The sequence below is a fragment of the Heptranchias perlo genome, chromosome 6, assembly GCF_035084215.1.
Source record: "Heptranchias perlo isolate sHepPer1 chromosome 6, sHepPer1.hap1, whole genome shotgun sequence".
NCBI lineage: Eukaryota > Metazoa > Chordata > Chondrichthyes > Hexanchiformes > Hexanchidae > Heptranchias > Heptranchias perlo.
The window spans coordinates 17,443,263-17,459,153 of record NC_090330.1 but is presented as its reverse complement, the minus strand read 5'-3'; the positions used below and the strand labels follow the sequence as shown (position 1 = coordinate 17,459,153).

Below are 15,891 nucleotides of genomic sequence, written 5' to 3'. Positions count from 1 at the left end.
ATTCAAAACTGAATACAGAGTTGCTTTTGAAAAAAGTTGAAAATAAAATAATTGTAACGCATTATGCTGTAGTATTCCTTGGCTTTTCTTTATACCACAATGCAAGATAACATACAAAAAAAATCTACTGTTTAATCACTCGGTTTCATAAACTCTCCTAATTTAAAAAACACTTCTGTACTGACATTTATTGTTTCTTTATGTATCTTAGCCAGCAGTAGCAGGGAATGACATTGTCTGGCGAAAAAAGTTTACTAACAATCTCTCTGAAGAAACAAATGGTCACCCTCAATAACTGGAAAACATTTGCCTTGAAACTCATTTTTGTTGTGTAGGTGAAGGGACAAACAGAACTAGTGCTGGGAACTGTGTAGTGGAAGTGTGTTCCATTGAATAATGAACGTTTTTGAGGGCTGATCTGATGACTCATTTGGTAACCACAGCATGTAGTTGAGCCATACAAACAAACCACAAAATCCCAGGTTTGATTCCTGGGGCTCGATTTTCGCACCGCCGAGCAGGTGCGTTCGTGGCGGGGTGGGGGGGGGGGCTGCGAAAATCGGGGATTCCCCAGTGACGCGCTGACATGCGCGCGCAGCTCCCACATGTGGGACTCCCGCCGGCAATTAAAGCCGGCAGGATGCCACTTAAGGTAATTATTTAGGTACTTCAGGTCGTTTACAGACCTCATTAACATGATATTTTAGGAGGGGTGGGATTTTCCAAACAACTGGGACTGTTTCCCGTACTGGGGGAAACACTCCCAGTTGAAAAGGACATGTTGCAGCCATCAGCCTGTGGCAGCTGCAAAGGTCCATTTGACAGGTAGGGGTGGAGACCCTCACTCATTGCAGGAGGCCACTCTGTCACTTTGGACAAAGTTTGGCCTCCACCACCCTCCTCCTAACAATAAAATTCACCAACTTGCACACTTACCCAGACACATGTACCTACCTTGCGGACCCCCTTAAATGTACTTCTTCCGGATGGGGCCGCCGTAGTTGCAGTCATGACCTCTTCGGAGGACGTCCAGCATCACCAGCCTCGCCGGCCACGCCGTCCACCTCTGACACGTGGAGCTCCACAACACAGTGCTGTGACACATCCACCTGCACAGCAGGAGGGAGGGCAACGGCAGAGAAAGATGTGTTGCAGAAGGAACTACCCTCGCCACAGGGTCTACAGACCGAGGCTCAGCTTCCTGGACCTCTCTGAGCAGCAGTGCACACGGAGGCTCCGAGTCACTCGACATGTAGTCGTGGACGTCTGCAGCCTCCTTCGTGCCAAACTGCTCCCGGCTGGCCCGAGCACCATCTTCTTACCTGTCACTGTCAAAGTCACCACTGCCCTCAACAACTGCTCCTCCGCATCCTTCCAGGGTGCCACCGGGGACATCACCAACATCTCTAAGTCGTCTGCACAAAAGAGCCCTGCAAATACACCTACACCCACTCTGCAATGACACAATGGGTGGCATCAGTTGTGGGTCTTCATAGTGATCCTCAGGAAAGGGCATTATTGCACAAACCAGACAAGATTCGCAAAGACGTGGCAATAGTGGTGACAGTATAATATGTTATGTGAGTTGATCAGAAATTAAATATAAGTAAAAACCATGACAAACCCTCAAACACCCTTGTGCATCCCCTTCATGCTCACGACACGTTTGCCTTACGCTTCCTACTGCACATATGTGATGCATGCCCTATGGCTGCAGCACAGGTAGTGGCAGGTTGAGTGAGGCTGACCGTGAAAGAAATGCATGAGAGGGTGAGTACGAGATAGAGCCATGAGATTGTATGAGGATTGGGTCGAGTGGTAGTGGTGGGATGAGTACTGGCGAGGTGAGTAAGTGCAGGTAAGATGAGGATGAGCTTTGAGTGGGTGTGAGGAGTGATGTGACAGAGTAGTGTTGGCAGTGCAGAAGGAGATGTGGGGTGGGGGTGGTAATGTGGCAGACGGAGTGTAGGGGAATGAGTAACTGTACTCACTTCAGCTGACCTACTTAGGTCATTGAAGCGCCTCCTGCACTGTATGCAGGTGCGCGATATGTTGGTGGTGCAGGTGACCTCCTCTACCACCTCAAGCCAGGCCTTCTTGGTGGCAGAGGCAGGCCGTTTCCTCCTGCCCGCCGGGAGGGAAGATCTCTGTCCTCCCCCTCCTCCTCACCCCATCCAATGATACCTGGAGTGAGGCATCATTAAACCTGGGAGCAGCCTTCCTCCTGGGCTGCTCCATGCTGTAATTTTTCCTATTTTCTGCAGCATCAGTCAGTGGAGGACTGCCCCTTTAAATAGGACTCCTCCAGCTGACAGCCTATGCTGCGCATGCGCAGTCCGCCCGCTGTGCAGCTTTCCAGCGCAAAACCCTGAAGCACAGGTAAGTGGCTGCAATTAGCCTGCGATTGCGTGCGGAGCACCCCGATTTCACTGGGTGCATTACCCACGCGCCCAGTCGACTCCCCGCTGCGAACCTGCCGCCCTCCTAATATCGGGCCCCTGATCTCTGCCAAGTTGGAGTGCTAAAATTTGCCTCAGTGTCGCAGGCTAGGAAGATTAAAAAATCAGCAATGGTTCCCACTCCCGATCACTATACTCTGACCCCTGCTAGAAACTGCACCCATGCGGATGTCATGTGAGGGCAGGATCAGGCTTGGCAGTGATGCTTACACAGCTGAGTAGCCTATCGTTATCTATGCTCACAGATGAAGACTGGCCACTTGAGTGAGTTACTGTAGGATGCCTGTGAACTGTGCTCCAGACAGTTCCTTTAGGAGAGGAGAAGGGAAAATTGGAAGTTGAGGGGGAAATATATTAAAAAGTGATTTTTAGAGCCTGCAGTTTTATTTATATATTTTTTTCCCTTTCCTCTTCTCTTCCTCACCTAAAGGCATTGACTCCTTCGTGTTGAACAATTCCACGGCAGCGTTTTGGCCATGTTAGTTCAGCAGTGTTTTTGGGTGCTGTGGCCTACTGAGCACCTGGGGCTCGATTTTACCGTCGGGTTTCCTGTGGGTTTCCAGCGGGGGGGCCCCGAAAATCCCGATATCCAGTCACGTGACCGGATCGCGCCACGATCCCGCCCACTTCCGGGTTCCCCGATGACGTGCGGGGGTGCGTGCGTGGCCCCCGCTGGTGGGAATCCCGCAGGCAATTAAAGCCAGTGGGGTTCCACTTGAGGTTATTTATTTTGCTTGTTCAGGTCATTAACTGACCTGATTAAGGGACTGTGTGTGATTTTGGGGAAACATGGGACTGTTTCACACACTGGGGGAAACAGTCCTAGTTGAACTGGACGTGTTGCAGCCGTCAGCCTGTGGCAGCTGCAAAGGTCCATTTGACAGGTGGAGGGGGGGAGACCCTCACCCATTGCAGGAGGCCGCTCTGTCACTTGGGACAAAGTTTGGCCTCCACCACCCTCCTCCTGACGGTCAAAGTCACCAACCTGCACACTCACCCCGGGGTCCAGAGACATGTGCCTACCTTGCGGACCCCCTCAGATGTACATATTGCGGATGGGGGCCGCCGTAGCTGCAGTCATGACCCCCTCGGAGGGTGAACAACATCACCAGCCTCGCCATCCACGCCGTCCACCTCTGACACGTGGAGCTCCACAACAGAGTGTTGTGACACATCCACCTGTACAGCAGGAGGGAGGGCGACCGCAGAGAGACACGCGTCGCAGAGGGCACTACCCTCGCCACAGGGTCCACAGACCGAGGCGCAGCTCCCCGGACCTCTCCGAGCAGCAGTGCACACGGAGGCGCAGATTCACTCGACATGTAGTCGTGGAGATCTGCAGGCTCTTTCATGCCGAGCTGCTCCTGGCTGGCCCCAGCACCATCTGCTTACCTGTCGCTGCCAAAGTCACCACTGCCCTCCACAACTTCTCCACCGCATCCTTCCAGGGTGCAGCCGGGTACACCGCCGATGTCTCTCATTCGTCTGCGCGGAAGAGCCCTGCAAATACACCTGCACCTACTCTGCAGTAACACAATGGGTGGCATCAGTGGTGGGTCCTCATAGTGATACCCAGGAGCGGGCATTATTGCACACAACAGACAGGATTCGCGAAGACATGGCAGTGGTGGTGTCAATATAATATGTAATGTGCGTTGGTCAGAAATTCAATATAAGTAACAACCATGACAAACCCTCAAACACCCTTGTGCATCCCCTTCATGCTCACGACACGTTTGCCTTATGCTGCCTACTGCACATATATGATGCATGCCCTGTGGCTGCAGCACAGGTAGTGGCAGGTTGAGTGAGGCTGGCCGTGAAAGAGATGCACGAGAGGGTGAGTATGAGATGGAGCCATGAGATTGTATGAGGATTGGGTTGAGTGGTAGTGGCGGGATGAGTACTGGCGAGGTGAGTAGGTGCAGGTAAGATGAGGATGGGGTTTGAGTGGGTATGAGGGGTGATGTGACAGAGTAGTGTTGGCGGTGCCGAAGGAGATGTGGGGTGGGGGCGGTGTTGTGGCAGACGGAGTGTAGGGGAAAGACTTCGTGTTCTCACTGTGGCTGACCTACTGCGGTCATTGGAGCGCCTCCTGCACTGTATGCAGGTGGGCGATATGTTGGTGGTGCAGGTGACCCCCTCTGCCACCTCGAGCCAGGCCTTCTTGGTGGCAGAGGCAGGCCGCTTCCTCCCGCCCACCGGGTGGAAGATCTCTGTCCTCCCCCTCCTCCTCACCCCCATCTGATGATACCTGGGGTGAGGCATCATTAAACTGGGAGCAGCCTTCCCCCTGGGCTGCTCCATGCTGTAATTTGTTCCATTGGTTGCAGCATCTGTCAGTGGAGGACTGCCCCTTTAACTAGAGAGCCTCCAGCTGACAGATTGTACTGCGCATGCGCAGCCCGCCCGACGTGCAGACCAGCAGCGCGGACCCCGGAGGAGCAGGTAAATGATTCCAATTAGTGGACTGCCTGCTACGATCGCGCGGGCAACCCACTAATTTCACCGGGCGCGGAGGCCATGCACCCGAAACCCAACCCGCCGGAAACCCGCAGGCCTGCTAAAATCAGGCCCCTGATGTTCACAGTGAGCCATAGAGCTCGATTTTCGCACCTGCCATCGAGTGCGTTCCTGGCGGGGGGGGGCTCCGAAAATCGGGGATTCCCGGTGCGGGTCGGGAGCCCGGCTCCAACCTGCCCACTTCCGGGTTTCCCACAGACGCGCCGACCTGCATGCGCAGCCCCCGCATTTGGGACTCCTGCCGGCAATTAAAGCCGGCGGGGTGCCACTTAAAGTATTTATCTTGGTATTTCAGGTCATTTACAGACCTGATTGACCTGTTATATTTGGAGGGATGGAATTTTGCAATTGACAGAGACTGTTTCCCGTACTGGGGGAAACACTCCCAGTTCAAACGGACGTGTTGCAGCCAGCAGCCTGTGGCAGCTGCAAAGGTCCATCCGACAGGTGGGGTGGAGGAGACCCTTAACCATCGCAGGAGGCCACTCCGTCACTTTGGACAAAGTTTGGCCTCCAACACCCTCCTCCTAACAAGAAAATTCACCGACCTGGAACCTCAACCCCGGTGTGCGGACACACTTACCTACCTTGCGGACCCCCTCAGACGTACACCTTCCGGATGGGGGCCGCCGTAGTTGCAGTCATGACCTCCTCGGAGGACAAACAGCATCACCAGCCTCACCGGCCATGCCGTCCGCCTCTGACACGTGGAGCTCCACAACACGGTGCTGTGGCACATCCACCTGCACAGCAGGAGGGAGGGCAACCGCAGAGAGAGATGCGTTGCAGAAGGCACTACCCTCGCCACAGTGTCTACAGACCGAGGCTCAGCTTCCTGGACCTCACTGAGGAGCAGTGCATACGGAGGCTCAGAGTCAGTCGCCAGGTAGTCGCGGACATCTGCAGCCTCCTTAATGACGAGCTGCTCCCAGATGGACCGAGCAGCACCTTCTTACCTGTCGCTGTCAAAGTCACCAATGCCCTCAACTTCTTCGTCTCCGGATTCTTCCAGGGTGCCACCAGGGACATCACTGGCGTCTCTCAGTCGTCTGCACACAAGTGCATAAGGCAGGTCACCGACGGCTTGTTTCACAGGGCCTCGCACTACAACAACTTCCCCATGGATGACCACAGCCAGATGGAGAGGGCGGTTGGATTCCATGATGTGGCTGGCTTCCCACGGGTGCAGGGTGTAATCGATTGCACCCATATAGCAATACGGGCACCTCTACACGAGCCAGGACTGTTCGTCAACAGGAAGGGGTATCACTCCATGAACACTCAGCTCATCTGTGACCTCCGCAAGAGATTCCTACATGTGTGCGCCAGATACCCTGGCAGCTGCCACGATTCCTTCATCCTCAGGGAGTCCACCGTGCCGCCCCTCTTCCACTCACCCAACACCTGCAAGGGCTGGCTCCTCGGGGACAAGGGATATCCCCTGTGCACGTGGCTTATGACACCTCTGAGGAACCCCACCACCGAGCCACAGCTTCGGTATAACAACAGCCACATCGCTACCAGGTCACAATTGAGACGGCTATAGCGCTGCTCAAGATGTGCTTCAGGTGCCTTGATCGTTCTGGGGGAGCGCTCCAATATGCGCCACGCAGAGTGGGACGCATCATAGTCGTCTGTTGTGCCCTGCACAACATGGCACAACAGAGAGGGGTGCCGCTGGAGGAGGCCCCATCCACATCTGCCACCCATATTGAGGACGAGGAGGAGGACGAGGAGGAGGAGGAGGAGGAGGGGGCTGAGGAGGAGGCCGAGGAGGAACGACCCATGGGCAGAACGGCGGCTCATCGGGCTGCTTGTGAGGCCAGGGAGGCACTGATATGTGAACGGTTCTCCTAACATCAGACTGTCTGAAGAGTCCAGTCCTCATCACCTGGACAGAGGAGCGGCCATACCAGCCCCCTCCCCTGCCCCCTGCCCAGAACAGTGGTGCAACTACACCTGCACCCACTGTAGTATGACCCAATGGATGGGACCAGGTGTTCGTCTTCCTGGTGAGCCCCACGAAAGCCAGTCAAGAATTGGCAAGACGTGGCAGTAGTGGTGATAACAATGGGGTTTATTGTGGATGTGAACTAAACAAATATAAATAAAAAAACATGACAAATCGTCATACACCCTTGTGCATTCCCTTTGTGCTCACAACACCTTCGCCTTGCGCTTCCGGGAACCCCTACGTGGTGCTACCCCTGTGGCTTCAGCAGAGGTAGTGGCAGGTTGCTCTTGTCCATGCCCTGACCGATGAGATGCTTTGGGCCGACGCCCTCTGGCTTTCGGTGCACCTGGAGAGGGGGTAGCATTGCGGGTACTGGTTGAGAGGGGGGCAATGGGTGAGACGCGGGAGTACTTTGAGTAGCGTCCCCACTTCCATGTCCCCTTTCACCATCATCCCTCTCGTGGCCCAGGCCCACATCACTCCTTCCACCCTGCTGGACGGCAGTTTGGAGGACCTGTGTGAGGCCTTGGAAGACCACCTGTAATGTATCTGTCAGCCTGTTTAAGGTGGCAGGATGTTGCTCACCCTGAGTCCGAACGGCCGTTGTCAGGGCCTGGATAGACTCGTTGAGCCGTGCTTGACGCTCGAGGGAGGCTAGCCTTTCCTCCATCGCAGACATTCCCGCACCTACCCGCGACACTATCTCGCAGATACCCTCCTGTACTTGTGCCACCATTCCCCTCATGCAGGAGTTGGACTCCTCCATCACCTGCGCGATTGTGGAGAGTGTGCGTGGCACCTGTTCCAGCGCCTCGGCAATGTGCTGCTGCCCCTCGACGACTCCTTTTCACGGCTGGCCCCCAGGGTTCAGCATCTGGGTCCAGCTGAGCAGAGCCTGCACTAGAGTGCTCCCACCGACGCGGACTCTCCACGGCTGCCCCGACCACCAGGGTCTGCTCGTGCTCACATGTGCGTGGTGGTTCACCATGTGCAAGCCCATATAAGTGAGGACGGGGACCCACCGAGGTGTGTGTATCTGCGCTGGTGAATGCATGGCTCGGATGTGACGATGGACCCTCAGAGACCGGCAGGTCCTCTGAGGAATCGCCCTCCACGCTCACGGTGCTCGCAGACAGCCCTGCAAGAGAACAGAAAGCAATATTAAGCATGTGGACAGATGTTGAGGTGCTGCAGATGCCAAGCGATGCTAAGATCATTCGCTATCATGTGTGCTGAGTGTTAGCTTTCTGTCACCGGCCGTTTGTGCAGCCCCAGCCTCGGCATCCGCCACGGACAGGCACTCCAGCGTGCGGCTGATCTCTTAACGCCTGCTGCTCCACGTCCGTTAGCACCACCTGGTGTGGCGGGCCCCCTCCGGTCCGTGCCCTCTCCCGGGCATTCTGGCATCTCTTCTCCTATCAAGGTAGAACACAGAGGCGTGATTGAGTGATGCTTGCATGGTGAGACGCTGCATGCAGTGGTGTGGGTAGGTTGAGCGTGAGGGAGATGGATGGGAGGGTGCGTGTGCAACATGACCATGACATTGTATGAGGATTGGGGTGCGTGGTAGTGTTCGAATGGGGACAGGGGCGGTGAGTACGTGCAGGCACGGTGAGGATGATAGTTGAGTGGATGTGAGGAGTGATGCGAGAGCGTTGTGGTGCCAGTGCAGAAGGGGTTGTGTGGTGGTGGAGGTGATGTGGAAGACGGAGTGTGGGAGAATGCGTAAGTATACTCACTTTGCCTGACCTGGTTAGATCATTAAATCTCTTGCGGCACTGGACCCAGGTTCGTGCAATGTTGCTGCAGCTGCTGACCTCCTCTGCCACCTCCAACCATGCCTTCCTCGTGGTGGAGGGAGGGCACTTCCTCCCATCCGATGGGAACAATGTTTCCCTCCTCCTCCTCACCCCATCCAGCAGCAGCTGGAGTGAGGAGTCCGAGAATCTTGGGGCAGCCTTCCCCCTGGAGTGCTCCATGATGTCGCATTCGTTGTTTGCAGCAGGAGGAACATTGGTGGACTGCCCCTTTAAATAGAGCTCCTCCAGCTGTCAGACGTTACTGCGCATGCGCAGTCCGCCTGACGCGTAGCTTAGCAGCAGGAAACCCAGAACCAAAGGTAAGTGGCTCCAATTATCCTGTAATTGCGCGCGGAGCTGACTGATTTCACTGGGCGCGTTACCCACACGCCCAATAGACCCCCCGCCGCGAACCCGCCACCATGGTAATATCAGGCCCATAGTGTGCAAATGCTTTAAGTATGTGGTGCCAGTGCACTGACTGTTCAAGGCTTATCAAGGTTGCAAATTCTGTTCAAGATAAAGGAGCTCTTGATTAATGCGGCTGGATCATTTGAAAATTGCCTCAATCACTCAATGCTAGTTTCAAATGAATGCTTCGATGGGGGGCTGTAAAAATTATTTCATTTTTTCCCCGCCTGGGTGATCCTCTCTTTGAAAAAGGGCCACCCTTCGTTGCTACACATCCTCTCGCTTGGCTGCTAGAGGTTGATCTGTGAATGGAGCTGTTCTGGCCTGAGCCATTTTTCTCCCTTCAAAAATGTTTCAACTTCAGCTGCTGGTGCCTGATAATGCAATTCCTGACTCCCATGGCACATCCAGCAAGACGATTTCAAAGCACTAGGTGGATAAGATATGCAGAATTGCTGGTGTCTCCCACATCCCAAGAACAAACAAAAATAAAAGGCAGAAAATCTTGTGGTCATGCTGACTTCCACACATTAATTTCTGATATGTACTCCCAGCATAGAATGTTCTGCACCAGGAGTGGAAATTCGTTAAATCTAACACATAATATCTTCCTCACAATTCAGCCATTCAATATCGTATTCCCAAAATATACAACCAAAAATTTTAACTTTCCAAAATGTTCTCAGCACTTATTCTCAGAATAACTTGATCTCAGAATAACAAATGTAATTACCCAAGAAACAAAAGATTAAAAATTAGTGTCCAGAAGGTTTGGGCTCTGGGATGTCCTTGCAATGTTTAAATGTAAATGTTATTGTGTTATTAAGATATCAACAAAGAAGTCAGTTAGTTTTTGTCCCATTGTAGTCACTTTGCTGGTTAAAGTCTGCATCCTTTAGAAAGGTGTAAAGAGGACAGATTGTAATTGCAATGCATGATGTGAATCAGCTGATTTTTACTTAATTGACAGATAATCTTCTATACAGTGGGAGATTACTAAAACATGTCACAGCTTCAGCAGCAGAAGTAGGAATTACACTGAATGTATTTCCATTCCAAAGGAGGTCATTGGATACCTGGTTAGATATCTGTTTATTTACCTGTCTGCAATTGATCAAATGCATAACGCCTATTCGTAGCCTTCTTAAATGTATCCAGACTGCAATACTGCTGCATCTTTGTTGTTTTAAAGTCTACACTGACCTTATTCACACGAATGTGTCAGTCTCCTAATCTTTTATTCCACATTGAAGTATTCCTTTTATTAGATTACATCAGTTGAATCCCTTTTCCATGTGTTGCAGTAGATATATCTGATACTTTTCCAGGCATCCAGACATGTGTTAAAGTGGTTGATGGTTTTGAAATTGACATTGAATGTATTCATATATCTTTGAACTCCCTTTGTCAAAATATAACCAAAATTGCAATCCGTTACTAGTGGAGTATGTGTAAATGCTCACAACATGTGGAAGTGATATTGTTCTGTCGAATTGTTTGCAACTTGATGTCTAAGTGAGGTTCAGTGATAATATGTTACATTTTTAAAAAAATTATCAAACCACTGCTGCTGTGTCAAAATTGTTACTCAAGCAAAGTAAATAAATCTCAGCCCACATGCCAGAATAAAAAGCTGTTTTCTGAAATCCCCATGTTAGGAGGGCCACACAATATTTTTTGCCCCTCTATTTCCTTTCTGTTGGAGAATTGTTTATAAATCCTGTGATTAGTTTACTATTATATTGTGAGATGTATGTTGCTGTGTGTATGCTGTAGAACTGGTGAGGTATATAGTCATGGGCAGAGTCACCACTCATTTCCTTTTACATTCAGCTATAACATTTTGTTGCTCCAGGCACTGACTTACTTTCAGGTAACGTTAAATGTAGAGTAATGGATACTTGTAACATAACTCAAAAGATTCAGATATTCTGAATTTCCTTGGAGCTGTTCCCATCCCGACGACGTTATGTCGGTGCAACGGGAGCAGCTCGGAGGAAATTCTGAGCCTCATAAACTGCACCTAAATCTTAAATCTACATTTATAATCTTTAACTCCCTTTTCTCCTCAAAAGCATACCTGAGATTAGAAGGGGTAGAGGGGATCCCACATGTAAGCCTAACATTTGGTGGCACAGCATTTGTTGCTTCAGTGTCGTTCCCAATTTACACACAAGGCCCCGCATGTGGTAAGAACTCAGAATAGAAACATGCAAGAAATGATTGCGTTTTTAATTTCTGCGTTGATAAACTCAATCTGAAATTAAGGAGATTATTAAGAAAGGGAATAGGCATATTTACATCATAATAAGATTTTCCTTTGTTTCTAAAAGGACACAATTTAAATTACCCAGAATATGAGGTCAAAATGCCACAAGGGATTTGGTCAGTCGCCCATCAGCAGGAGACTGGCGGAACCCCGTGGAAAACAGCAGAGAGCTAATTGTGTTAGGTCTCTACTGATTGCGGGAGTTTCCGACTTGCCTTATAAGGGGCCAGGTTTGCTAGTCCAGTAGCCATTCTGCCACCATTCCCGTTCAAGCACAATAAGAGGAAAATCTGCTCAATTGAATTTTCACAAGTGTCAACATTTGTTATGCTGTACAGCCTTAATTTCTATGACTATATTCTGTAAAATTGGTGGTGGAACTTTAAAATTTACCCATTCATTAATGTCAGGCTGAAACTGGAGCTACTTACTCAGTTTTTCATCAACCTTCTCTCCATCCCCTCCCATGTAATTCTGTGTGAGTTACTTCTTTTACCCAGCGAGTGGTTAGAGTATGGAACTTGCTACCACATGGAGTAGTGGAGGCGAATAACATAGATGCATTTAAGGGGAAGCTAGATAAGTACATTAGGGAAAAAGGAATAGAAGGATATGCTGATAGGGTGAGATGAAGTAGAGTGAGAGGAGGCTCGTGTAAACACTGGCATAGACCAGTTTGGGCCAAATGGCCTGTTTCTGTGCTGTCATTTCTATGTAACTCGATGTACCCTTGATTATCCTTTATCATACCTGTTTTGTAATTGAAGATTTCTCTGAATTCATATTTTGGATGGCAGCAGAACTCAGTAGCTATACAGACAAATGAATAGTCCACTACCACTTTCTGCCACTATTGTACCCCCAATTACTCATGTCTGCTTTTTTGTGAAAATTAATGCACAGAGGAGAATATGGTCCTTAATTTGTAATTACAGATATTTTGGTGACAATTTCATTTTGTCATATTGGGTGGAAATTCCTTTAGGCCCATTTTCAGTGCGCCCAAAGCTGGTTGAATGTGGGCCTTGGGCCAAGGGGCACCCACTTCCAGTGTAGTTTGCATTATTATTTGGGCGATCTGCCTGATGCGCCTCCACAGGCAGCTCACCCATTTTAAGAAGACGAATATGGGACCGCTTGCCTCGCTGGCAGTGGCCCAAAGGTAAGTCCCGGGAGAGGAGAGGGGTGGGGCGATTATGAGCACTATAGATTTGAGGGAGCTGTCCTGCTCCTTTTCAAATTTTCAAATTTTTTATAAAGAAACCTTATCGACAGCCGAAGCATCGTGAGCGGAACGGAGCAGGCCCGGCACCTGCTCTGCTCATCGCTATCCAATTTCCCATAGGGGGCCTAAAACAGGTGTTAAGTCCCCCATTTATATTTGTACGGGGCTTAACGGCCATTTTAGGTGACTGCGAGGGACGCCTGAAAAATGGCCTATCGAATCATAGTGAGGTCCAGTTTCTACCCCATTAGCCACTAAATGTTTTTCAGCATATGATATATAACACCAGTAAAATTGCCACCGATTATATATTTCTTATACAAATTTACACATCAGGAATTTCTGGTAGCTAGAGGCAGAAAGGGAGCCGTAGACAGGAGGGCCATATTCGGAATATGAGTAATTGTCACACCTTGTCATCCCCATGTTTAAAATGATTGTACAGTCCAATATTCCGAGCTGTAGTGCCTGGGGAGTACTCATTTCCCTGGCACTATAGGGAGAAAAAGTGGGTGGAGTCCCGTTATACTGGGTATCTGCCTCCATTATGGTGACCCACGTTTCCCTGGCTTTCCCAAATGAGCAGAGCCTGTGGAATGTTGATTGGAGAGGAGAGGGGTGTTCTTCCTATTATGACCAAGGGGCACCCACTTCCAGTGTAGTTTGGCATGCGCAGGGATGACAGGTGTGTGTGACCTAGTGCAGAATAGAATGCCCATGGTGATTTTTGGAAGAGTCGGAGGCTATGTTGATTCCCTAATTCCAATGGGGTAATAAAACAATGGTAAATAATTTCTGCTGGTGGATGAAAAGCCAGCTGGGAAATAAATCCAATTAAGTCATTTTTCATGTTCTAGTTAGTTATGTGGTGTACCCCATCAGCAATATAAGTTACAGTTATGCGTTAACAATCTTTCGTATGATAGTTTGAAAAGCAACGTTAAATGTCGACATCCAAGTTCATCATCCACTCTATGCCCTCTATAGGAGCAAACAGAAGCTATTCCACCAGGCAAGGATCTTAGCAAGAAATGGTTCAGAAGATGCTCCATAGTTTGTACAATCTCATTTCATTTCGGCAAAAATTAGTACATTGCACGTGTGATACATGAAGCCAGCAATTCTGCAGGAGCTCCCCTTAAGTGCCTATAATCCTCCCAATTTGTAAGATAAATAGGGTTGAAATTCAGTCAGTGTGCTAAAGCACACCGTCTGCTGAGAAGCCCTCCTGCAGTTTTATGACAGATGCTCAATGGGTTGGAACATTAGGAATTTCAGAATACTCCAAGTTTTGCTGGCTAGTATCACACAATTGCCAAGAGCATAATGCTTAACACCAACATGCCTCGGATGTAGCCATCTTTACACCTTAGCTTTGTACTCTATTTTCCTTCCTTTATTATTAACAATGTATGACATCACATTTAACAACACACATCAAGTACCTTGTTCGTGCTAGCTGATGTGGTAAATTTAAATAGTTTCAACTAACATTGGGGGCTAGAAATTCCTGGAGCGCCACTGGAGGACTCCCACCCATTCTGCCCCCAAGTTGACTGTGTCCCAAAATCACCCAAAATAACATAAGAGGAGCAGGCACCTACTACCCCCATGTTGGAATTCTGCATTGGGTGAGAAAAGAGTGAACCCCAACAAACTCCTCCCCCAACCCAGATTGTGCAGTTTTTGCACTAAAATTGGGTACCTTAACTTAGGACTATCAAGTGCATTTGTTCATTGTCATGTAACAGTCTAAAATACCTTGAAGTTCATAGAGGCCTTTATTTCTGCTGATAATAATCATCAGATAGTCAATATAAGTTCTTCAGATGTCTTGTGTGCATTTTCTTGATATAGTGTGGAAAAATTCTAAATCAAAATCAATGAAACAACTTCTTAAAATTCCTTTGCTCTTGTATGTGGCAGGGCATGGAAGCTGGCTTTCCTGGAAACTAAATCCAACCTGGTAAGAAATTTTATTTAAAAATACTTAGTTTGCTGTTTTATAACAAGGGTTTTTTTTAGATTGCACTGAGTATTATTCAGTACATTCAGTAGTCAAGTAGAGATGAATGAAAATGTACATCTATGAATTAATCCAAATTTGGATGGCCTGATCAGGGAGGTCAAACCCAGAACATGGCTCATTTTGGGCTAGGACAAGGGTGGATTCAAATAGCTTATATTCCAGCCACATGCAGTCAGTTTTTGATAGGTACAACCCCAAGTGATTATGATACTGTGGCTGCAGTTAATGGTTTTTATGGAGTGTGATGCATGGCCATTAGACCTGAGTTATACTGCCAATTTCCCATCCCTGTAGATTGCATTGAAGTTAGCAATAAAGGAGCTCTTTGAATCATGCTTTAATATGCGCACTCAGCTTTGCTCACCAGCGGTTAATTTATCATATTAGTTGACTGCAGTTGCAAGTGTCTGCATTCTCCTGACATTAAAAATATTGGAAAATAAGTTTATAAAAAGCCTGGGCACTTTTAAAATGCAGCTTTGCAGCAGTAGTTATACTGCACATCTGGTGAAGGTCTCACCTTCTGACTGCATGTGGATTTAATGCACTCAGTAGTCAGCTTGGGCCCTGTATCGTAAATTATGCAGCCACTTTTGCACTGATGTCTAAGAGTGCCAAAACGCAGGGTTGTTATTTTGTTCTACTGTGTTCTGATGTCTCCATCGAGTTCTGAATGGACAATATGCTCATTTAACAGAATCTCCAGTAGGCATGCTTCTGTATTTTCTATGCTATCTTATACATTGTTGCAAATATAAATATCATGTATTCTGTTCTCCGAAATATTTAACTATGCTGTAGAGTGAATTATAAAAAGAAGTGGAGGGACCTTTTTATGTGGTTGAATTTAACTTCCATTGACTGCTGTTCACATATTTCTCTATCTATTTCCTTTCCTTAGGCACTGTTCCTGTCCCTTTGAAAACTGTTGTCATCACACCTTCAAAAAAAAAACTACCCTCGGCCTATTAAATCTGACCCAACTACTGCCCTGTCTCTAACCACTTTGGCACTAAGGTGCTCGAACATAGGGGGTAATTTTAACCCACAGGAAGGGGCGTTAAAAATAAAGAAAATGGGAAACCCCATCCCAACTGCCTCCAACACTCCCACTTCCAGTTTTAATGGAGGCGGGTTGGGGGGCGGGAGACTAACCTGCTCTCCGGAAGTGGGCCCGTCATTTAAATATTTTAATGAGGCTGGGTGCCTCACATTTTAGCTC

General features: G+C 49.0%; 1 protein-coding gene across 1 annotated transcript in view; it reads left to right on the top strand.

Moving 5' to 3' along the window:
• plekhb1 (pleckstrin homology domain containing B1) overlaps positions 1-15,891 on the top strand; it is a 62,683-nt gene that overhangs the window by 12,094 nt on the left and 34,698 nt on the right. The window contains exon 4 of the mRNA XM_067985384.1: positions 14,567-14,606. Coding sequence (XP_067841485.1) covers positions 14,567-14,606 — 40 coding nt within the window. The remainder of the gene's footprint in view (positions 1-14,566; positions 14,607-15,891) is intronic.